Below are 23,905 nucleotides of genomic sequence, written 5' to 3' on the forward strand. Positions count from 1 at the left end.
GAGTTTACTTTTTTTTTTTTTTCTAATTCTGATGGATATCTTGAATCAGAAATTATTTAGACCATCTTTGTAATTAAATCTAGGATTAATGTAGCCCAAAGCTCTTTTTTCTATCAAGGTGGAAAGTAAAGTCACAAAGCTACATTGTCGTAATATCTCACACTCAGTTCGAACTTGATCTGCATTATTTGAGCATTTGAGAATAGTCCTTACATCACAAACCAAATTGCTTTATCTCTTTAGAATTATTGCATCTCGCATCTCTCCTATTATCATCAATGTTGGTCATTATTTTAGCAAGCCAATAGATGAAATGTCCCAATAGTTATTCGATAAATATCAGATACATATTCTTCGCTTTATTTTCTCTTAGCTATGCTTTTAGTATTAGGAATATCGCCTCTAGTTAATAAAGAGATAGTCATGTTTGAACAACTCAAAATCTAATGCTTCTTGCATATACTTGTTTTGTACTCATATATACCGTGTCATGAACATATATACGAGTTTGTATGCATAGATCAACAAATGGTCATGGTAAAAGGCCAAGCCACATATAGCAATTCAATTGATCTATAGTCATTGAAACTTACTCATTTGACTGAAGTACTACACCACCCTTATAGTCAGGGTTATTATAGTTTATCGACCTAATGACTCTGCTATTATTACTATCATCAATGACATATATCAAATGAAAGTTAGAGCTGATAAATACATTAGCGTTGGCATTCACAAATATATGATAGTTTATCCTTTAATTTTAGGTCAGATATTTATCAAAGGCTAAACTGACAACTTTCCCTAAATGCGTACCCTTTGATTGTTTTTGATGTTGTTACATTCCAGTCGCTGCCGTCAATTGTAGTCTTTCTCTTCTTTTTTCTCTTTTGCTACATTATTGTTATTATTATTGTTATTATGATTAAAACCTATGTTTGTTACTTAATTTCTGTATTACTTTTTTATTCTACTTGAAGCTCCTACTTTTTGACATGATCATTTTCATATATGATACTTTTGCTTATTAGAATAGTCTTACAACTCAATTAGTTTTACTTTATTACAAATCGAATTGCTTTATCTTAACGAGTTCATTATGACTCACATCTTTTTACTTTAGAGTTAGTAACCATTTTCTCGATATACGAGTATGTAAACCGTTCAAATTATTATTCAATAAAGACCAGAAGATTTTTCTCATTTTACTTTTATTTTGATTGTTTGGGTTACTTATTAGGCCGTTGGTATTGGCTTAAATACTTACTTTTGTCTATTTGACTTCCTGGATATTGACATAGGAAGGTCTTTTACTTTAAGGTTTGTTACCTTAACAACGTGGTGCTCATTACATACAATCGTTCCTTTTGCTTTGGATCCTTTTGTATAAACTCTTCTACGCTACTGGTATAAAAATCAAACCTTGTACCGTAGCAGTACCAAGAAAAAAAATCAGCAACAATGATTTGCTACAACGTCTCACGAAACTAAGAATGAAATCACCAAAAATTTTTGCCTTCTGGCGGAATCGAACCGCCGACCTTCTGCTTACTAGGCAGACGCTCTGCCATCTGAGCCAAGAAGGCAGTCACATGATTTATTAACATAATTAAAAAACATATACCCTAATTTTAAAGAATCTTTCCCGAATTTTTGTTCTAGATCGTTAGATAGTACTTCAAGTAGCATCGCATATCTCCAAAACGATTCTTATTAATTTTAAGTAGCCTTGCAAAGAATTAGGACAGTGAAACCATTTTAAATGGTGATGGTATTTTGGCAGAGATTACCAGAGCCAATCAAATCATTTGTTTTAGTTTAAGTCAGATTGAATTAATTTTTGTAGAAAAAGTAGTTCTACATACGTGTCTATCTTTTGATTTATTAAACAACACTCTTTTATCAATTGACTAACATGCGAATAGAAGATATGGTGTGGTGATCTGAGCACTTTCAATACAAAATATTATAAATAGTCTTTCATCATATAAATGAATAATCACTTATAGCACTATACATTATAAATATAAAGTAAGCATTGTATAATGGCTGTAAATAACAGTAACTGGGATAATATGGATATTTATAAATAAGAAAACCATAATTGTACCTTTTAGGTAACAAGGAGAATTAAAGGAGAATCTACATAGTCAATTCCCAGGCACAAGCTGTCAAGGTGTTAAGTAATCAATAATCAGTAATCATAATTAGTCAATAAATCAGGTAGTATAAAAGACAACCTGGAAAAGATATATTTTAGACAACAATCAATTTATTTTGTAATAAAGAAGTACTGAACAGTCTCACTGTATTTCTTTGTTTTCTTTTTATTCTATTCTATTTTCATTTCACAACCCAAACATCACAGAAATGCCAACCTGATCTCTATACATTCCCTTTTATCCCGGATTGACCCTATGTAGCATGCTACCGCAAAAACTTCACTCCTTCCAACATCCAAGCAACTGTTTCTCTTTCTTCTATATTTACAAGTCTACATCCAAGCACATAATTAGATCATCATTCTATGCTATATCTTCTTTCTGCCCTTGTTCTCTTAAGGGTTTTTTGTTTAATATTGTCATTATTATGAATTGATGAAGTCCGAGCAGTCAAAGGCCACGTCAAACCGTATCCTCAAAATGAGCTTTTACATAAAATCAATCAAGTACAAACCTATCAAATTTGATACCAATACGCAACTATGCCATTTGTAGAAACAGAAAAATACTTCTAGAAAATAGTTATTTTTGCAAAGGAATACTTAAAAGTGTAATTAGATTTTTGCTTTTTGATTTTAAAAAAATTACAATAAAAAATGTATATTTTCTCTATTGCACATCGTTAATCTTTGATATGATAACTTCGATCACTTTTAAGATGTTTATTTTTAGTTTTGATAAAATTTAAGTATGTTTTCCTTTAAATTCTGACTAATGAGAATTTCTTACATACGATGACAAATTAACGGCGACTTTTTTTCCATTGCTTCTCGTAGTATCTATTACATTTTTATGTTGCTTAATTACATTGCTAATATCTTTGCTAATGTTCTCTAATTTGCAAAGAATCAAAAAAGGTTTGTATTTAAATGCTCAGTGATCATTTGGTCCTTTTATTGTATGTTTGATGGCACCTTTGATCAAAAAGGTGTTTGGTCATCACTTATCACTCATTAATTCTGAAAAGAATGATGGCTGAACAAAAAAAGCCTTAGATATTTTGAAAATTATTGTTGAAAACCAGCAGAAAAGGGAACGATGAAAGTCATTAAGCAATTATCATATACTCGCCACTTTGTCCCATTTACACAATCCATACTCAAAATGATCAACATCTCCTTTTCTGTTGTCTGCCAAAGATATTTTTCTGGAAAAATCTCATTTTCGAGTTTCTATGGCCTACGATCACTGTCGAGGATGTTGTTCAAGTAATTCTTTTACTAGATTTCTCTTGAATAGATCAATTACAGAAGAAAAATCTAACAGTCATTGGGATTGTCATTGCCGTCATTTTACAAGTCTGGAGAACGCGCTGGAGATTTTTTCTTGACAACATTTCCTTTGATTCCCACTTCACCCTAACAAATACGTACTGTTTTACAGCTGCTTGCAGATGAAATGCAAGTGGACACAAGACTGTAATGTTTCTCTTATTTTTTTCCGCTCATAGGAGTGGTATGCCTTTGCTTTTATTCTATCTAGTTTACTTGATACATATCAGTTCAATATAATCCTTTATAAATTGTACCCGCCTCTTGAGTCCCATTAGGGTATCTCTACGCGAAGCAATAAAAAATCTTGAAAGAAGACACATATTTTTCACTTTCTAAACCACTTTACAGTATTCCCTACCAAACCTCTAGTTTCTTTATCACTGAGCATCAAAAGTAGTTCCAGCTCTTTTTGTCTCTGTTTCTCCCATTCTAGTGCAAATAAGGCCAAATTGTGCTGCTCTCAGTGTTTAATGGGGCAGATTAGCCATTTTTTGTTCGTTTCATGTCGTCTCAGTATTTGATTTATGCACCTAGCATACATTAGACAACTGACAACCACTTTTATAGCACTTTTTGGCTCTGAAGATGTTTTGAGCATCTTTTGGGCTGCATTTGGTTCAAAAAACAAGAGATGATTAAAAAAAAAAAAAAAAAAAAAAAAAAAAAAAAAAAAAAAAAAAAAAGAGATGATCTAAAAATGCGTCAAGATAAGCTCCAATCAATTTGGTGTCTTAAGTAAAGTAGTGCATTTTGGTCTGTAAAACTCAAAAATGCAATAAAAACAGAGGGTTTGCTAAGAGTTCTTATGAGTAGATGTGCAAAGTACTCCATGTCGCTTTGCATACATTGTGTACACTTTTTATATGACTTTCTCAGATCTAACCCTTGGAACATGTCCGTTCATGCTAAACAATCATTTGTTGCTATATATTGTCATAGTAAAAGTTGCTTGTGCGATGAGTTACAGATGATTTTGTAATCTTAATGTAAAATTGTAAGGGTGTCATAAGACATGATGAGTCCAAGTTTCTTTTCATGTCTCAATGATCTAAACATGTTTGTGGATAGTCACTGATGCTAGTAAACATATTCTACAGATTGATACTAGCTCAATCCGTTCAAAAACGAGCATAAAAGGTGGTTTTTATTAGTAAGTTTGAATAGTTTATCCTTTTGAATTCTCTTTTCTAGTCTTATCTAGCTAGTAATTGGTGTATTCTGATTTAGAACTTGTCACGATAATCTCCTAATACTAGATCATTTCATTTATGCTTGCACCACAGCGTAAGCGATTGCTTCTTTCTTCCATATTTGAGTAAAGATTTGGCATCTCTGAGTGTATAGTTCTTCTATCTTTTGAGTGAAGATTCCTTCCATTGCTTACGGTGTGGCGAAGATATCAGCTCTTGGAAGTAACTTTCTAAGTATACAAATAAAAAGAGCAGTCGTTTGAGGCTCTTATAAAACGAATACCATGTAGTGTCATAACTCGCTTCCTCTTGCTGAAAGCCTTCTCTTTTGTTCCCGAATGTAGATCTGTATATCAGCATGTATCATCTCAGTATAAACCTCTTGCTTTCTTTTTGTTCTGATAGAAATCAGATACTGCTTCATTCCAGTTATTTTTGGAGTTTATTGTATTAAAAGTAGATCAAGGAATATGTGAAGAAAAACCTCTTTTAATATAACAATTCCTTTTTATGTTTTCTTTCATCTATGAGGTTACTATGCATATATTCTAGATAGTAAGACGTGATTGATTTTTAAAGATGCTAAAAGTTTGACGATGCTCTTGTTGTTCTGACTTGAACAACCAATTTTATTTATGATCAAGCTTGCATGAAAAATATATTAGATGCATACTATGAAAAGCCTAGTTGATAATACTCGAGATTAGTATATAAACACCATCCTTTTTTTTTCTCTTGCTTGTTATCATTGGCTTTAATGAACGTGCACTTGGAAGAAATTCTTTCTGATCTCTTTGTGCTTGGAGGTACGGTGTAAATCACAAACATAGGCTAATAGAAAACCAGATCAAATACAACAGACTCCTTCTCATGATTATACGTTGACCACGCAAGCACCTATAGTGTCTTCTCAGATGAACTTGTCTCTTCCTTTACTTTTGAACTGTCCCACAAAGCCTGACTTATACATGGTTGATTCATCCCATCAACATGCTAAAAAAAAGGTGCAAATTCAATCAGAACAAAAACGAAGAGCACAAATCAGGCATGGATTTGACAATCTACGTCAAGCATTACCCAACTGTACTCATAAGAAGATAAGCAAGGTTTCCCTATTAAACCAAGCAGTCCAACACCTTGAATATTTAAAGAATAATCAAGAGCTAATTTTAAATGAAATTGAAAGACTTAGAAAAGAAAATCAAATGCTAAAATGTCTTCAATAAAACTATTTCATTGTTGACTATGTGTCACCGTAGTCTATAGACACCCTATTCTTTTTTTAACTTGCCCCCCACTCACCCTCCTTCTTTAGTTTTTTTTTCTCTAAAAATATTTAAAAAGGTAAAATATAAAAATAAGTCCACTATTTTTAAACTTGTTATAGATGGGACGCAAAAAGATCAAGATTCAACCTATTCAAGATGAAAGAAATAAACAAGTAAAGTAAATGTACACTCTATTTGTGTTCTGTCTTAACTAATAGCAACAAGGTCACGTTTTTGAAACGTAAGCATGGTTTAATGAAAAAGGCCTATGAGCTCAGCGTTCTTTGCAACTGCGAAATTGCATTGTTGATATTCAACAACAATGGCAAACTAGTACAGTATGCAAGTACGGATATTGACCAAATCTTGATGAAATATACTGAAGTAAGTATACAAATGAAGTCATTTTTATTCTAATCATGTGCAGTATAATGATCCTCATGAAAGCAAATCGAATCAAGACGTAAAGTATATATATATTTCTGCAGATTTTTGCTTTTGCTTATATGTCTGTAGTTTATGAACAATGAGGACAATGATCACTGGGAAGACGGAGAGGATGACACGGAATTACAGGATAAAAAAGAATCCAATATTATCAGAGAAGTTAAAACTGAAACAGCCAAATCACCTGCACCACCTGTTCCACAGCCTTCGTCTCAAATTCAAAAGCCTCTTCAGCAAGAGGCACCACCCTTACTGCCTCCACCGTCACTTTCTTCTAATACGGCTACGGTCACTATACCTCCTCCTCCTCTTCCTCCTCCTCCTCCTCCACCTGCTACAACAATGCTCATGTATCAACAAGTACCTCCATCTATATCAGCAGATTCTCAACACTCTTCTCGTTATGTAAGCTATGGACCTCCCATTCAGGGCTATTATGATATTTATGGCCAATTACATCAACCTCATCCCATGTATTTAGCACAGGTAAATAGGGTTGATAGATTGTATAAGCTGAATTCTATTGTAGACTCAAATTCCATCTGCTTATGCACCTATGTTACCTGCACAACATGTATTAGGCTATGGCAACAGTCTAACTCGACAAATACCCACTACTACTACCACTACTACTACTGCTGCTGCTGCTGCTTCACCTACACCCAATTCGACTTATTACGCTAACAATATGCAGTACAATAAACGACCTCCCAATTTACGAGTTGAAATCCCAAGTGAATCACGCCAAGAAATCCACCCCCCTCAGTCAAGTAGTATTGCACCACCTTCAGCATTGCCTTCTCAATTTGCACATAATCTGCCTTCTCCATCTACATTTTATCCTGAGTTCTATCAACAAAGTGAACTACCTAGTCCTCTTAACTTTTCTTCAACACCTGTTTCTGGAGGCACATCCTTTCATTGGCCATCGAGAAATCAAGGAACAAATACAAATGAATATAAACCATCTCCTTTAGCTAAAATGTAAGTTAAAGAGAAAACCAGCATAAATCTTATTTTTTCTTTAGAAATGAAGATGAACCAATAACATCAAAAAGAAGACAAGATACATCACCAGATCGCACGCCAAATTCGAGCAAAAGGTTAAAAGCAGAATAAACATCTTTTATTATTATTATTATTATTATTCTAACAAGTTATGTACATGGTTAAATTTCTCGAAGAAATTTTTCAAGTGTCTGATCATCCCAAATGTCATCTGAAATTGGTGGAGACTTGCTCTGTTCCGATTGGATTGATTTACGAAGACTAGAAGGTCTTTTTCGCATAAACTGTTCATTTAGATAAGACGAAGTGTGATGGTCAGGCACAGAAGAAGCAAGACGAGGCTCACTGGAGAGTCGCTTAGGAGGAGAGTAAGGAGAGAACAAACGAGGTTGTCGTTTAGGTGAGCCTAGATTCAGGTTGGACAAGCGGCGTGGTAAAGCAGCAGCCGGTGAGCCATTTTTCCTGCTCATGAGCAAATCATATTCTTCTTTGAGTCGGTTCCATAAATCAGCTTTGCGACCCATGGCAGATAATCCTCGTTCCCGCAGTAGTTCTTTAAGTTCAGCCACTGTGATATCATCGAAATTTACTTTTTCAAGTTTTTCGTCCAATTGACGGCGATATTCTTCTGGGTCTATTGTGCGATTGACGGCTGGCTGGTGGTTCGTGAGCACTCGTTGAATCTGAATGGGAAGAGGGTGAGTTGTCTGTGTAACTTGAGGCTGGTTGTACATATTGCTGCTATCCTGCGAATGGGGTTTCAATGTGTTCAAGTGAGGTGGCACAGAAGACGATCGTCTTGTTGAGACCAAATATTGAGGTGATGAAATCAGATTGGATTCAACTGAAGAAGAAGATCCTGGTGAATGTGAAATGAATTCATTCATCTAGTTTTTTTTTGTCAAAAATTGAATTAATTGTATTCGACATTTACCAAGTCCAATGGAGGTAATGAAGATGACAGAGGATAAAATGACATGTCTTGTTCAAAAGGTATATCCAATGGCTGAGTCGAATTCACATCGTCAAGAACAAATGGAACTTGACTTGGTTCAAATGGGCTAATTAACAAGTTCATTGAGGTGTTGGGATACATAAGTAAAAAGAGAAAAAGAAAAGTGAAAGAAAAGTGAGAAAAAATAAGCTTCTGGTTTCAGATATACCATTTTAGACGTAATGTCCTCTTTTCTGGTTCTTTTGAAATCCAGTCTGTCATGATGAACACATCCAAAATTCGATGATTGGCTGCGGAGACCTGATTGTTTAAAGTAAAAAAAAAAATTGGACTTGGCAGTTAACATTTACAAAAAAAAAGTCTTTATTTCTAGCATATTTAAATTACAAGTTCTCTTATTTGGCAAAGATGAGGTTGAACTTGATACTATTGACATCTTGTTCTTCTTCAGCAATGAGTTTTTCATCAGAAGTCATCTTTTCAAAGGCTTGCAAAGGCTTCTTGATAACCTTGACCAAAGTAGCTTCTTGGTTCTTAATAACAGCCTCTAATTCAGCAGACAAATCAGTAGTGAAGCGGTAATACATGTTGATGTCATCTGTAGGCAACAAGTTGGCCTTCTTTCTCAAACGTTGAACACGGTTAATGATCTCACGAGCAATACCTTCTTCTTCCAATTCGGGATATAATTTGACATCCATCAAGATCAAAGAGTCTTTGTCAGTGTTGGCTTCATAAAGAGCATCATCAGAAGCATCAAAGTAACGAACAACGTTCAAGTCTTCATCAGTGACCTTGATACCAGAAACAATAATTTCTTTGGTGTGCACAAATTCCTTGATTTGGTCACTTGTCAAATCGGGAAGACCCTTCTTGACCTTCATGGCATCCTTCTTGAGCTTTTGACCCAATGTTTTCCAATCAGCTTCAGCCTTGTACTTGACACCATACTTGTCTTCGTTATCAGTCACAACAAGAGTACGAACATTCAATTCTTCAGTAATATAGGACTCGAGAGCCTTGACATCAGCATGGTATTGAGGATCACTGTGAATGACGACCAATTCCTTCAAAGGAGTCTTGAGAGAAATGTTCTTGCGTTCACGAATGGTACGACCCAGCTCAATAACAACTTGCATACGACCCACAGCACGTTCGATTTCAGGATCAAAGTATTCTTCACGGACAGTAGGGAAGTCCAAAAAGTGAATAGAACGATCGTCAACAACATTAGGGTTTTTAGGAGCAAAGTTCTTGAGGTTTTGGTACATGTTTTCAACCAAATAAGGAGTGAAAGGAGCCATGGTAAGACACAAGGTAAACAAAACCTCATGCAAGGTGTTCATGGCCAATTTGGCATCATCCAAACCATTTTCACCCTTTAATCTCTTACGGTTGAAACGAACATACCAGTTGGTGAGAGTATCAATCATGTTTAACAAACGAGGTACAACAGTGTACAGTCTATAAGCACCCATTTCTTCACGAATGAACTTGATAAGAGATTGGCAAGAAGCCAAGACCCAACGATCCATGACATTGTCTGACTTCTTGATGTGTGAATCGTATTGGAATTCATAACCAAAGTCCTTCTTTAAGACAGCAGTTTGAGTAAGGAAGAACTTGTAAGCATTATACCAAGGCAAGAAGACCTTGGAGATAACGTCCTTGACACCTTCTTCTCTGAATTTGAGAGTTTCAGCACGAACGACAGGAGAATTGATCAAGTAAAGTCTCAAGGCATCAGAACCAAACTTGTCCATGACTATACCAGGTTCAGGGTAGTTTTTGAGACGCTTGGACATCTTTTTACCATCAGAAGCCAACACAAGACCACTGACAATGACGTTCTTTGCAGGAGGCTTATCAAACAAGTGAGTAGACAAGACCAAGAGAGTATAGAACCAACCACGGGTTTGGTCAATACCTTCAGAAATGAAATCAGCAGGGAAAGAAGATTGGACCTTTTCAGCGTTTTCAAAAGGATAGTGTTGTTGAGCGTAAGGCATAGAACCAGATTCAAACCAACAATCAAAGACTTCTTCGATACGGCGAAGGATACCCTTACCCTTCTTGGAAGGAATAGTGATGTTATCAATGCTTTCACGGTGAAGATCAATAATGGGAGAGACACCACTGAGTTCTTCTAATTCGGCAACAGAACCAATACAGACAATTTCTTCAAGATCTTCACTGGCCCAGATAGGAATGGGAGTACCCCAGTAACGGTTACGAGAGATATTCCAGTCACGGGCATTTGCAATCCAGTTGGCAAAACGCTTTTCTTGAACAAAAGCAGGAACCCAGCGCATCTGCTCATTGCAAGCCAAAATCTTGTCAATGATAGGAGCAACACGGACGAACCAGGCAGGAACAGCCTTGTAGATCAAAGGTGTATCGGATCTCCAACAGAAGGGATAACTGTGCATGAATTGAGATTGAACAATCATACGGTTCTTGGCCTTGATGTCTTTTTGGATAACCTTATCAGCATCTTTTACATACATGCCTTTGTAGTCAGTGACTTCTTCAGTAAAGACACCAGATTCGTCGACAGGACAAGGCAGGTGACCATCGGCAGTGATGACACCGTTGCTAAGACAGACGCGGTAATCGTCTTCACCAAAAGCGGGAGAGTTGTGGACAATACCAGTACCGGAGTCATCAGTAACATAGGTGTCGACCAAGACTTTGAAGGCCTTACCCTTGAATTCTTCAGCGAAGAAGTCAAACATAGGAATATATTCCCAACCTGCCATATCAGTACCCTTATACTTTTCGAGGATAGTAAACTTGGCCTTCTTAGGATCTTTGTAGAGCATATTGAGACGCTTTTCCATCAAAACATAAGTGTTTCCAGAAGCCTCATCATGAATTTTGATGTATTCGAAGTCGGGGTGAACACAAACAGCCATGTTAGAAGGCAAGGTCCAAGGTGTAGTAGTCCAAGCCAAGAGTTGAACAGAAGGATCGCTAATCAAAGGGAAACTGACGACAACTAGTATATTGATTTAGATGCCTGGTTTTTTCTCCACTTTTTTTTTTGGTTACTTACTGGCAGGATCATTGACATCCTTATAGTTTTGAGAGGATTCAAAGTTGGATAAAGGAGTAGTACAACCAGTAGAATAAGGCATAACCTAATGTGACATGAGTTAAATCAAACAATGCCTGTTTCTATACATACTCTTTGACCACGGTAAACTTGACCCTTATCAAACAATTGCTTGAAAACCCACCAAACACTTTCCATGAAAGAAGTGTTCAAAGTCTTGTAATCATTATCAAAATCAATCCAACGAGCCATACGTTCAACTGTCTTGCGCCATTCACCAGCATATCTCATCACAATAGCTCTACATTCGGCATTATATTTGTCGATACCCATATTCAATACATCTTGTTTACCAGTGATACCCAACTTCTTGTCAATTTCGTATTCAACAGGAAGACCATGAGTATCCCAACCAAAACGACGTTCGACATGGTGACCAGTGTTGTGAGCATAACGGGTAACAATGTCCTTGATAGTACCAGCTAACAAATGGCCATAGTGAGGAAGACCTGTGGCAAAAGGGGGACCATCATAAAAGGCAAAGACAGGCTTGTCCTTATTTAATTTCAGGGAAGTTTGAAAAGCATCGATTTCCTTCCAAAACTCGAGGATTTTCTCTTCCTCCTTAGGGAAACTATTTAAAAAAAAAAGCGTTAATATCTATTGATAGAAAAAGAGTGCAAGTTAAATATTTACTTGAATTGACCAGACACTATACAAAGTTAGGATAAAGTGTTAGATGCGTGTCAAATAATATTATGGATATCAGTAACTTACAGTCAGCCAAAGACATTGTTGATATTCAAAAGTTTTTAAAGAAAAAAAAAAAAGATAGAAAAAAAATATAGCGCAGGTCTTATTTAAACGAGCGAACAAGCCACAGTGTGGTCGATGACAAGTTATGATAAAGAAAGTTTATTGGTGGAAATCTGACAACTGGTTAGAGCCGCAGCTTGTAGTGTTTGCATTGATTCACATTACGTGCGATGCGTCAGGTACGTACAGGCACATGCTGGTCGCACGCTTTATCGCTCGATTACAGAACTCGACTAGGATTGTATTAATCAAACAGATTGATTTACAAGAGAAAACAATAAACATTCTAAATGATTTTGCTATACTCTTTTTTCTTTCTTTTTCTTCAAGTGTAGCCATTTTAAATAACTTAGATCAGCATACAGACTAAGATATGCTGCCCATTTCTGTTCCTGGCTGCTTTAATTGGACAAATCGCGGTCTTCTAATCCAAGAGATTTTGAATTACAAAAAGTGTTCTTCTCTTTCTTTTACATATATACATATAGTACAACTATGACTTCAGTTCAGTTTACAGTAGGCAAACTCGATGCCGGCATGGTATGTTTGTTATAGCTTGTGAAGTTGCATCTTGAGTGTTGATATAAAAGATAGGCCATCTTGTTAACAGAAGACCATCATCTTATTGAATTCCCTTCCCTTTTGCTTCCTAAAGGTGTTACCTCGGGCAGTATTGTCAATATTGCAGTGAGTCGCAATATGACAGAAGAAGAAAAGAAAATGAACGAATTCTGGGAGTTGCAAAAGAATATCTTAGCCATGTTTGGCAACCAAGAACCAGAACCACCTGTGGTACGCGTCAAGAATATTACTCAAACATCACTTATTCTTGAATGGGATCCTCTTTTATTGCACACAGCTAAGCTCAGATCACTTGATATCTATAAGAACAACACGAAATTAGCCCAGGTAATATTGAAATCAAAGAATACATTATGTCTAATCATTTCTTTTGAAGCATGTACCTAACGATACCAACTTTATCAAATTGTCTGGGTTAGATGTAGATCATGAATTTGAATTTCATGTAGTTATCAAGACAACTGCTGGTGAATACAGATCCAACAAAATAACAGCACGTACACACAAGATGGAGAATTTAACAGGTATCCGTGTTGCATTTGGTATGTTTGAAGAACCTGAGCCTGCCGTAACAGAATTGAAGGAGTTGCTGGCTAGAATGGGTGCTTCTTACACAGATGAAGTCAATGTTGAAACAACTCATTTGCTGGCTCAACTTCCTGGTGGCGCTAATTATGACCGTGCTGTGCAACATTCTATACCTATTGTTAAGCCTGAATGGTTGGTGCAGTGTGATAGAAACAAGAAAATTCAGGTAAGAATTCATTTATGCATGCAAATCAATACTCTAATTTTTTCAAACCCCAATAGCCTGCTCTTCCATATTACATTGTAAATGTTCCCAATACAGAATAATTTTTATTTTTATTATTAAAATGATATTTAATCAAAAATGTTGTGCTCGGGACCCCAGATATTCTTAGGATCACACAGACGTACTTGGTCTTTACGTCCAAGTGCAGTAATGGCCTCAATTTCCTTTTCTTCCATTTTGAAAAATTCGAGGTTTGCTTCAATGCGAGAAGGTGTGACAGACTTGGGAATTACTGCAAAACCGCGATTAACACCCCAACTAAGCAAGACTTGTTGAGGAGACTTGTTGTATTTCTTGGCAATATCAATCACGATAGGTTCTTCAACAGTCTTGAGCTCATTATCTCTGTAACCAGGATTACCAAGAGGGGAATAGGCAGTCAAGACAATGTTCTTGCTGTTGCAATAAGCAAGGAGTTCTTCTTGAGGAAGCTTAGGGTGAATTTCAACTTGGTTAACAGCAGGGGGGATTTCACACTTGCTCAATAACTCTTCGAGCATAGGAATAGTGAAGTTGGAGACACCAATCGAACGGGCCTTGCCTTCCTTGACTAGTTTTTCCATAGCACGCCAGGTATCAATAATGGGTACATCAATAAGGCTAGACGGCTTCAATTCCTTCAAGTCATAGCCTTGGAACTTCCAAGGAAACGGCCAGTGAATCAAGTATAAATCGACGTAATCTAATCCGAGGTTTTTGAGTGAGCGTTCAAAGACAGGACCAACGTGTTCTGGTTCATGGAAATTTTGCCACAACTTGGTAGTAATAAAGATCTCTTCGCGAGGAATGCCACTTTCGTTGATAGCTTTGCCTACCACGGCTTCTGTTCCGTCTTTTTCTGAATATTAGGCCATGTATCTTTTATTTCTATAACTTACAGCAATAAGCAGTATCAAAGTGTCTGTATCCCTTCTCTAATGCACATTTGGTTGCTTCATAGACTTTTTCAGGAGCATCATGGCCACCAAAGGTACCAAAACCAATCAAAGGGAAATCATAACCGCTGTTGAGCTACTCTATCGATTTAGAATCAACTTGATTAATCCAAGGGAACACGTACCTTTACTGTAGGAACTTTAGACATTGTTTCGATATACGAAAGAAATACGAAATTACATCATATTTAAATAGCTTCAACTTAATCATCAGTGCAAAAACAGTCACCGCAAACCTAAAGTAACACGTTTAAGGTTTACTTTACTCGTGTCACTCTTCAGCCCCGGCGCTTCTGAGGATGATTATAAATCAAGACCAAGTTAAATCAATCACTTGAAATAAGAGAAGGAGCCAAAATAAGTAAAAATGTGTAAAACAAGAACACGAATAAATGCACATTTTGTATGTCGATCGCTTATGTTGTAATAAAGGAGTATGGAAGTAGGAAACAACAATCTTGTTATAGATTGCTGACTAACCAATGTGAAAGCCTATTTAGTAATAGCGATAAAAAGTGTACTACGATTGATCCAATGATTTTTGCTCAATCAGAAAAGAAAGTTACATAAAGAGGAAAGAATGTGTTTGCATATCATTCAATAGATTGTTATAAGCCAAAACAAGGATCACTTAAAGAAGCCTTCATCAATTGATTATTAGAAAATTTCTTGATGTATACGACAGCATTATGCATCCATCTTCACTGCTCTGATAAAAAATAAAGACTTCATTTAGCCTGAAACTATACGCGTTGCTTGTGCACTTCTATAAAACCCATTCCGTAGAGCTCTTTGCTTTTATAGTTTGAATTCATACTCGACTTACTTTATTGCTTTTAAAAGTTTGATATTCATCACTCGTTATCTGATGTAAGCGGCTCCGGGATAACGACACTTGGCAAAGAAGGTAGTGGTGGCAATGGGGGCAGTGGTGGAAGTGGATAAAACAAGCACGACATACTATATGAAGGGGTTTTGTTTCTATTATCAAACCTATACTGGCCTCTTTAGTATTGAATTAGACTTTTATCGTGCACACAAATATGACAGAAGTAAAGCTTAAAACCCGTACGTTATACTTACTCAGTAACATTGGGTTTAGGTAAGGTAGTAGGTAGAGCAACGACACCGCGGAAGAACATCAAAGTGATTATTAGTCGTAACAAAATAATACGCAGCAGTTGTGATTTCATTAAGATTGTCTATTCTTGTTGTTTGATTTGTCTTTTTATATTCCTCTAAAAAGATTGATGCATATTTGCTATATTGATACAAGTCAAAAATCAATATTGATGATATGCAAGCGGCCTTATCTTTTATTTGCAGAGAAAACGGTACTTCTATGCTAGTGCACAAGACAAAGACAATGTGTTGTCAACTCATGCAGAAGCATCAAAACATTTTTTAGGTCTACTCAACTGAAAAATTTAAACATTGAAGGTCACTATCGTACTCTTATCTCTTTCATTTGGTTTAAATCATTTGTTGGCTATTCTCTAAGTTGATAAGTAACAATGTTTATTATTTCTCGAGAAAGCACGTCAAATCTACGTTTACATTCATCATTTTTGTCTATGTGTAAATTGTATTTGCTTTTGATAAATGATTTACAGTTCGAATTTAACTGTTGGCTACTTCTCATATGAGGCTTCCTACTCCTTTGTTTTGTAGCTGAAGACGATTGAGTATTGTGATGTTTTGATAATAGAGTTATATAATAAGATGATATAGAGACAAAGGTAGATACTTTGAGACTGTTCTATACAATTTTATTGTTGTTCTTTTTGATTATAAATTATTCTAGCATATTTATACATGAAGAGATGTCGGAGTAAGTAGTAGTAGGGTTCATGCAAATGACTGAGTCTCTATTATCATAGACTACTTTAAATTAACTAAATAATGTAAATTATGGATTTCGGTTATAAGTCTTGATCTATTAAAAGATCCATTGTCTTATTCAGTACAAGAGGTTCTTTTATGTCTATTTCTGATGTAAATTGATTATGATGTATTTTAGTATGTAAATGAAGACTTATTTAATGTCAGATCATCACAAGTATTGAGCACCTTCATCAGTTTTGAGTAGAGCTTGGTAATATTACGATGGTTTTCTGTATTTGAGGTTTGACCATTGCGTTCCCCAAATAAATTCAATTAAGTCTGATGAGTAGGACCTGCTGTCAACCTTGATTAACACGCCGTCCCACTTTGTTCTGTCCGTGGCAAAGAACTTGCGCTCCAGCCAATCCAACTTAAGTACATCGTTATTAGAGATGAACAACTAGTTTAAAATGAAAACGATGAAGTATGTGGCAGCTGTTCGATCAAGCACTCGTTGGCTCAACGGGTTTCTGGGTGAGAACATCGAATCCAGGCTAAAAATGAATAGGTTGGAAATATTAAAGCATAAACAGGATGATAGTTGAAAATACATTACAAATGGCTGCTGGTGACTTCAATGAAAGGTGCATCCGAATGGACAATTGAATCAAATCCTTTCTTGAAACCATTTGCCTACAATATTTTACGTAAAACTGACAAAGATAAGGGGGCACTCTTCAAGAGCGTTCGATAGTTTGGTAGCATAATCCGATAAAACAATGGGCTCAATTTCGATTGCAGTAGGGATATCATTGAGCTCCTCTGCTGATATTTCTGACTTTATTATTTGTGAAGCTGATTCAGATAATAAATCAACGATTTGTAGATGACCCGCTCAAGTCAGTTTATTTTATCGGATCAATGTATAATAATAATGATAGTAATATATAAAACAAGAGAATTTACTCCCGCATTAAAACCACTTGTGAAAATAGCTTGAGTTGACAAAGATTATTTGATTTGATATGGCTTAATTCTTGAGACTTGTACACTCAACAGGATTTTCTTTGAATGATTGTGTTCTAAGTCAACCGTAGATTTTGGTTTGAGTTTAGTAATCGTCAACGGCCCAATCCAGTCAAACTTCAATTTTCCTGGCTTCTGTTTAGTTGAGATGGATTGATCAAATAATGACACCTTTTGGTTGATTTGATATTTTGTTCTTGGTTGTTCCATATCTTTGCATGTATAAAAATTTACCACTTCAAATGCATATTTGAGTCTTTCTTGTAGATTGATTGCATATTTTTAAGAAGGTGAGTGGTTGTGATGATCTGACATTAAATAAGTCTTCAATTACATACTAAAATATATCATAATCAATTTACATCAGAAATAGACATAAAAGAACCTCTTGTACTGAATAAGACAATGGATCTTTTAATAGATCAAGACTTATAACCGAAATCCATAATTTACATTATTTAGTTAATTTAAAGTAGTCTATGATAATAGAGACTCAGTCATTTGCATGAACCCTACTACTACTTACTCCGACATCTCTTCATATATAAATACCTAGAGAATGAAGAGCTAGAAAAAGAGACATATATATATTTTTGGATAATAAACCTATACAAGTTCTAATCGACTTCTTTGTTTTTATCTTCTCTCTTACATCACAACAATGGTTACAAGTGCAATGTGTATCTAAATATTGCATATCTATGTTTGTATAGGATAAGTTATTTTGAGAACTAACGTTTGAAACGACAGAAAAAATGTGTTGTTGTTAAGTACTGAGTATATAACCGTTACCGGTAATTGATGTAAGTGGCTTCAACTCCTTGCGATATTCCAAATTTGATTGGTCCGGAATTTTATTTATTTAAGTAGCTGAAATATTAATTAAAAACCTGAACACAAAAAGTGCCCTTATAGCTCAGTGGTAGAGCGTTAGTCTTGTAAACTAAAGGTCCGTTGTTCAATCCAGCGTGGGGGCACGTTTTTTTCGCCTTTTGGAGTATTTTGAGGTGTATGTAGCGAATATTTCAGGGGCTTTTTTTATGCATCAAATAAACATATGATTGTTTTAAATCACAACGTTAGATCTATTTTATTATATAATATAGTAGCAGCTACTAAGAATAACCTCATAACTTTCCCCTGTCAGTATCTAAAGGCCAACATGTATTCCAAGATACCATCGCTTAATTGCTCATGTAATCATTCTGTCTATGTTATTTAAAACACTATTGGTCTTCTTCTCATACACAGCATGGAACACTTTGAATTGTAATGATCTATTTTTAATGAATCATACTAATCTAGACTTAAAAGCTTCCCAAAAGCGAATTTAGTTCAAACTGGCTCTTTACTACATGCTTTAGAGTAAATAGAAACTTCGGAATTGACGATACATTTTTGCTGCAAAAACAACAAAGCAAAAGAGCAAAAACTTTACCCTTAAAAAAAAACAAATTACATACTGTCCCTTAGAATCAGATGATACATCATCATGATGCGAGTTTCTATTTAGTGAGCTCATTGACTAAATAGTCTCTAAAATAAGGTTCTCGGATAGCCATGTATATTTAAAGGGCTTATGATAAAAGGCCTTTTTCTCATAGACACGACAATCCTCACTAAATATACAATGTCTGCATGCAAAAAAATAAATTAAACAGGGCGGGCGTATTCCAAAAAGAAGAAAAAAAAAGTAAATATGCTTTATTTAGATGATAATCAACTATACAACGTGGCTTTGGTTAATTCCAGCCCATTCATTTCTTTATATGCTACAGCACCACAGCTTTTTCAAGGAAAAGGAAACTTTTTTTAGTGATGATTTTAAGGCAACACGTCTTAAGATTTTCCCTCTTGATGCTTGTGTCAATAAGAACTCTGCCGCCCAACTGTCTTGACATAGACCCAGAGGAATGCCAAAATATGCTTCACAAGCTCTTTCAAAGTCTTCAATTTCCATTTGTTTCTTTTCGTCCCAGCCACTGTAATGTTTTTCTTCTTCAATGAAGTATCTGTATTGATTTGAACTGTTGTTCTGGTATTGTTGCATTGATAGCCACTTTAGACCATCTTCAAACCAAGCAATTTCTTCTGGCTTAGTGATATGACAATGCTGCTTCAAGATAATGGATCGAATGGCTTCAATTGTCACTGGGATATGATAAACTGTGTCTTTAGATGGATCATAATACACAGGTCTTTTAATCTTGCCCTTTTCTGTGTATTCCAATTGATAGTGTTCATCATTCTCTACCATAGGATAAGGCCTCTTGATTGTGTTTATTTTCTGTTTGCACTTCTCAAGTTGCTTTGCCAATGCTTCTTTTGATAATGCTCTTTTCTCATGAATAGGTTCATAATCCACCAGGCAATCATCATCATATTCAGGGTGTGTGTTTGTTTTGCCAGCAAAACGCTTCAAGAATTTAGGGATCATTGTAAATATGTGTTAAAAAGAGAAGAAAGAAGAAAAAGAAAATAGAACCAGCCCAGTTTTATACACTTCATGTAAGCCTCATCATCATTCCATTCTGTCAATCATTTCCAAAATGAGCCGGCTCGTGATACAACAATTCTTGCAAGCGTATAAACAAACATCTATATAGCGTTTCCCCCTCCTTTTTTTTCCACTGGGAGACAATTTTTTTTTGTTATGTCAAATCGTATGCTTGTGCTTGTAGGGCTACCAGGTTCTGGTAAAAGTACCTTATCCAATAAAATTATCCAGTGCCGTCCTGTAAGTGTTCATACTCTGTTGCGATTAACTCATCTTAAAAGGAATGGCAAAGGGTTAATCAAGACGACATGAAATCAAGAAAGGCATGTGAAATGTATACTAAACAATTCCTCAACAAGAAATACAATGTCGTTGTGGATCGCTGTAACTTTGATCGTGCTCAACGAAAAACTTGGATCGATATTGCTCGACACTACAACATACCGATTGATTGTATTGTGCTAACTGCTGATAAACAAGTAAGATGATAATGTGTCTTCCAAACTTCGTTCACAGTAATTCTCTAGGAGTGTGGAAGTCGTATTCAAACCAGACAAGATCATCCAACAGGCGTTACGGGTCAAGAGGGTATTGTGGTACTAAATCGATTTGTAAAGAATTATCATCCTCCTACACCTGAGAGAGCAGAAGGCTTCTCCCGCATTCTCTATTTGGATCCAAGCCCAGATCCTATCTGTACCACAGAGCGCATTGATGAGATATTTGAACGATTAGAGGCATGTCCATTGTTAATAGAACGCACAGCATATCGTATCGAGAAGCCAACAACAGTAGTAGATAGTGAAGGCTGGTTGACCATTGTTCGACCCGAGAATAAAGAATAATTGTTTAAGCACTGTCTTGCTGTCATTCTGTCATAATATCCTTTGAAGCGTTTAAATATCCATTGGCTAAACTTTAAAGCCTAGACCATAAGCCATGCTGACAAATTTATCATACTTTATCTTTTTAAAAGGCGAATGACGTAAATATTATTGACACTTGGCGGGTTAGTTGTTTTTTTTATGGTAGCACATTTGATTGTAGTTTATGCATATATATATATATATATATATATGTATACATAATTCTTATTACTCTTTATTTTCCAACAAAAAAGCCAGTGTTGTATTGAGATAAGTGAAATGTATCCAAATCCATATATAATATGTAAATGCAAAGCATTTGGTTCCTTACCAAGAAAAAAAACAAGTAAATACACCCAAGGGAATCTTATTTAATTGGGTCATTGAAACTCCTACACAAAAGGGAGAGTAAATGAGTGAGTGAAAGAGATCCAAAAAGAAAATGCACAGTTCATTTTTTTCTCCCTTTTTCTTTTCTTTTTCTTTTTACTTTTTCTTCTATCAATACATACCTGAACAAAAAAAAAATATGATGAACTTTGAAGATATCGTTGATATGGAATGGTTTGATTCTCATACTGCTCCTATTGATACTTCGTTTTTACCACCTTCACCTCCAATGACTACTGCTGATGATAATGTCATGCTATCTCTTCCCTCTGGTACAACAGCCATGGACTTGTTAGCCTATCAACATAAAGCTGGGAAAGAGATTAGCATGATGGCCTTGCCTCCTATAGATCAAATCAAGCAGTTGATAGAAGTAGCTAAAAAAGAACTCGCGTTCAGAGAACAAATGTTGGTATCTCATATGGAATTCGTACCTACTGAGAACATATCAAACACTGTTTCACCAGAATCTCTGATCAAATCAACACCAGGACAAGATGCTCAAATGGAACGCGACGAAGAAGAAGAAGAAGAAGAAGAAGAAGAAAGTGGTCCTCCTTCGCCTTCATCACTATCATCATCTAGCGAACAACCAATGACACTTGAAGCATATGCCAAGACAGATGGTATTGATATTCGCAACTTATCTTCAAAGGAACGTCGCCAGTTACGAAACAAAATTTCAGCTCGTAATTTCAGAATCAGAAGAAAAGGTGAGAAAAAATGAGTTAATCTTCTTTATATTAATCGTTTTTTATATTAGAATACATTACCACTTTAGAAGGCCAAGTTAGTGATCAAAAAAAGAAAACCGAAGAGTTGATGCATAGATTAAATATCGTTGAAGAAGAAAACGAACAACTGAAGCTTCAGATTGATTCTTTAAAACATCAAAACCATCAACTCATGAACAAAGATATCAGTATGCTTGGCTCAAAATCCACAGATACTTATCGTCAAGACACTTCTATTCTTGTTTCCTAAAACAAGCTTATGGTTTATTATTACACAACAGTGTAACCCCTTATTTTTTTTTTCAACATGTAAATACACATTGCAAGAGATATATACACACACATACAATAAATATAATGCCCCCCCTTTTTTTTATAAGCAAAATAACTCTTTGTTATATTAGTTTGTACAGTATATATACAGTATTAAATTTCATCTAATTCATAGGACAAGCTTCAGATAAGTGTGCAGCACTGCCACAATAACGACAATAAGCCTAATATAAAATGAGTTAATCATTTTCTTTTTATACAAATCTTACTTTGCAATCTGCACTTTCATGCCCATATTCAGCACAGTTACCGCATCGAACAACAGGTGTCTTGGACCACATCTTCTTCTTATGATGGTGATGATGGCCAGTGCTGTTGGATGACATTTCTTCACGATAGCCAGCAAATAAGTCTTGATTACCAAATCCTGCTGTTGTGGCTAATTGTTGACCACCACTTTCCAATTGCTTCACTCGAGCTTCCAATTGCAAAACATATCTTCGGGCTTCTTCCATTTCTGTTTGTTTTCTACTCTCAAACAAAGCCAACGTCTGAGACTCTCTTTCACGAGCCAAAGCCATAATTTCAGCATAGCGCTTAGTCATCATGGTCATTTCTTGTTGCATAGAATAAACGGATTGAATCAAAGAGCCATTTTCCTGATGCAAATGCTTGACAATCAACAACAGCATATCAGCAGTCATCTCATTAATGTTAGAAGGCAAAGGCTCTTGTAAATGACCGCCCATAGGTTTGATAAGAGATGGAGACATAGTGAAATCTTCCATCTTTGTGGTTGTTACCGATGCTAAACCAGGTGGTAGTACAGCCGATTTAAGGGGTGCAGCATTTATTGTTGTTGTTGTTGTTGTTGTTGTTGTTGCTGTTGGTGGTGGTGGTGGTGGTGGTGGGGTAGCAGAAATGCCAGGAGGAGAAGTCATCATGGTTTCTTCAGGCTTTTCAGAAGAGCGAGATGGTACAGTAACAGGCTCATCATTCCAAGGCAATTTGGCACCTTCCCATCCAGGTTCTTGTTGAGGTTTGGACCATTCTTGAGTATCGTTGGTGGCTTTTCTGGGTGTTTGTTTCTTTGCGTTAGACCAAGTATTCGTCTTTCTATTTCCCCAACTATTGGACGATTGTCCCCAATCATTGTTCTTTTTCTTTTCAGCATCCCAATCACTTCGATGATTGTCGGTCTTCCAACTGTCAGAAGTCTTATTCCATGAATCATTACTGCCGCTGTTTTTTTCAGAACCCCATCCATCAACAATGTCTGTGGTTGCACGGTTATTACTTGTAGTTTCAGAAGAAGATTTCCAGTCATTAGTAGTACTTTTAGAGGAAGACTTCCAATCATCCGTAGTTTCTTTGGATGCTCCCCATCCACTGGCTGACCATTTATCAGAAGCAGCAGCCTTACTAGCAATAGTAGTCGCAGGTGCACCCCAACCGCCCAAGTTAGTATCTTCTGTAGTGTCAAAAGTAGATGCATTCCCAGCTTTGGAAGCTTTTTTAGTAGTCCAATCGTTCCCAGAAGGTGCAGTAGCATTAGTGGACCAAGCATCTGTAACAGTAGTAGCAGTAATATTAGTAGCATTCATAGAGCAACCATCAGCAGCATCAGCAGCAGCATCAGTAGTGGTAGTAGTAGTAGTAGTAGTAGCAGTGGTAGACCAGTTATCAGACTTCTTGGGTGAAGAAGACCAACTGCTTTCAACAAAAGGCT

At 36.0% G+C, this 23,905-nt stretch overlaps 11 protein-coding genes and 2 non-coding genes across 13 annotated transcripts; 6 read left to right on the plus strand and 7 right to left on the minus strand.

Moving 5' to 3' along the window:
* Positions 1-1,513: 1,513 nt before the first annotated feature.
* On the minus strand, positions 1,514-1,586 carry B0P05DRAFT_t92. The gene has a single exon. It is a non-coding gene; the product is annotated as a tRNA-Thr (tRNA).
* Positions 1,587-6,073: 4,487 nt separating this feature from the next.
* B0P05DRAFT_557057 (uncharacterized protein) lies at positions 6,074-7,545 on the plus strand (the record flags this gene model as incomplete). The annotated part of the gene is made up of 5 exons (XM_051579976.1): positions 6,074-6,127; positions 6,180-6,338; positions 6,382-6,417; positions 6,471-6,887; positions 6,931-7,545. The coding sequence occupies 5 exons, from the start codon at positions 6,074-6,076 to the stop codon at positions 7,387-7,389; spliced, it is 1,125 nt and encodes a 374-aa protein (XP_051431338.1). The 3' UTR covers positions 7,390-7,545.
* B0P05DRAFT_557062 (uncharacterized protein) lies at positions 7,511-8,529 on the minus strand. The gene has a single exon (XM_051579977.1). The coding sequence runs from the start codon at positions 8,294-8,296 to the stop codon at positions 7,571-7,573; it is 726 nt and encodes a 241-aa protein (XP_051431339.1). The 5' UTR covers positions 8,297-8,529; the 3' UTR covers positions 7,511-7,570.
* A 230-nt stretch (positions 8,530-8,759) lies between these two features.
* B0P05DRAFT_590612 (isoleucyl-tRNA synthetase) lies at positions 8,760-12,212 on the minus strand (the record flags this gene model as incomplete). Its single annotated transcript, XM_051582821.1, has 5 exons — positions 8,760-11,362; positions 11,420-11,504; positions 11,552-12,053; positions 12,116-12,131; positions 12,197-12,212. The coding sequence occupies 5 exons, from the start codon at positions 12,210-12,212 to the stop codon at positions 8,760-8,762; spliced, it is 3,222 nt and encodes a 1,073-aa protein (XP_051431340.1).
* A 25-nt stretch (positions 12,213-12,237) lies between these two features.
* On the plus strand, positions 12,238-13,706 carry B0P05DRAFT_557064 (uncharacterized protein). The gene is made up of 4 exons (XM_051579978.1): positions 12,238-12,775; positions 12,830-13,144; positions 13,194-13,571; positions 13,628-13,706. The coding sequence occupies exons 1-4, from the start codon at positions 12,731-12,733 to the stop codon at positions 13,670-13,672; spliced, it is 783 nt and encodes a 260-aa protein (XP_051431341.1). The 5' UTR covers positions 12,238-12,730; the 3' UTR covers positions 13,673-13,706.
* B0P05DRAFT_590614 (NADP-dependent oxidoreductase domain-containing protein) lies at positions 13,700-14,715 on the minus strand (the record flags this gene model as incomplete). The annotated part of the gene is made up of 3 exons (XM_051582822.1): positions 13,700-14,463; positions 14,510-14,642; positions 14,692-14,715. The coding sequence occupies 3 exons, from the start codon at positions 14,713-14,715 to the stop codon at positions 13,700-13,702; spliced, it is 921 nt and encodes a 306-aa protein (XP_051431342.1).
* Positions 14,716-14,981: 266 nt separating this feature from the next.
* Positions 14,982-16,094, minus strand: B0P05DRAFT_557070 (uncharacterized protein). The gene is made up of 3 exons (XM_051579979.1): positions 15,650-16,094; positions 15,393-15,559; positions 14,982-15,275 (listed from the first exon to the last, which is right to left on the minus strand). Exons 1-2 carry the CDS (start codon positions 15,757-15,759, stop codon positions 15,421-15,423), a joined length of 249 nt encoding a protein of 82 aa, XP_051431343.1. The 5' UTR covers positions 15,760-16,094; the 3' UTR covers positions 14,982-15,275; positions 15,393-15,420.
* Positions 16,095-18,321: 2,227 nt separating this feature from the next.
* On the plus strand, positions 18,322-18,393 carry B0P05DRAFT_t90. Its single transcript has one exon. It is a non-coding gene; the product is annotated as a tRNA-Thr (tRNA).
* Positions 18,394-19,030: 637 nt separating this feature from the next.
* On the minus strand, positions 19,031-20,051 carry B0P05DRAFT_557073 (uncharacterized protein). Its single transcript, XM_051579980.1, has one exon. The coding sequence runs from the start codon at positions 19,851-19,853 to the stop codon at positions 19,182-19,184; it is 672 nt and encodes a 223-aa protein (XP_051431344.1). The 5' UTR covers positions 19,854-20,051; the 3' UTR covers positions 19,031-19,181.
* On the plus strand, positions 20,052-20,997 carry B0P05DRAFT_557074 (AAA domain-containing protein). Its single transcript, XM_051579981.1, has 2 exons — positions 20,052-20,392; positions 20,441-20,997. Exons 1-2 carry the CDS (start codon positions 20,222-20,224, stop codon positions 20,756-20,758), a joined length of 489 nt encoding a protein of 162 aa, XP_051431345.1. The 5' UTR covers positions 20,052-20,221; the 3' UTR covers positions 20,759-20,997.
* Positions 20,940-22,312, plus strand: B0P05DRAFT_557082 (uncharacterized protein). Its single transcript, XM_051579982.1, has 3 exons — positions 20,940-21,171; positions 21,292-21,546; positions 21,604-22,312. Exons 2-3 carry the CDS (start codon positions 21,309-21,311, stop codon positions 21,894-21,896), a joined length of 531 nt encoding a protein of 176 aa, XP_051431346.1. The 5' UTR covers positions 20,940-21,171; positions 21,292-21,308; the 3' UTR covers positions 21,897-22,312.
* B0P05DRAFT_557083 (uncharacterized protein) lies at positions 21,860-22,312 on the plus strand. Its single transcript, XM_051579983.1, has one exon. The coding sequence runs from the start codon at positions 21,992-21,994 to the stop codon at positions 22,151-22,153; it is 162 nt and encodes a 53-aa protein (XP_051431347.1). The 5' UTR covers positions 21,860-21,991; the 3' UTR covers positions 22,154-22,312.
* B0P05DRAFT_557084 (uncharacterized protein) lies at positions 22,267-23,035 on the minus strand. The gene has a single exon (XM_051579984.1). It carries the CDS (start codon positions 22,962-22,964, stop codon positions 22,431-22,433), a length of 534 nt encoding a protein of 177 aa, XP_051431348.1. The 5' UTR covers positions 22,965-23,035; the 3' UTR covers positions 22,267-22,430.
* Positions 23,036-23,905: the final 870 nt, after the last annotated feature.

Source organism: Gilbertella persicaria (genome assembly GCF_025201335.1).
Source record: "Gilbertella persicaria strain CBS 190.32 chromosome Unknown B0P05scaffold_46, whole genome shotgun sequence".
Lineage (NCBI taxonomy): Eukaryota > Fungi > Mucoromycota > Mucoromycetes > Mucorales > Choanephoraceae > Gilbertella > Gilbertella persicaria.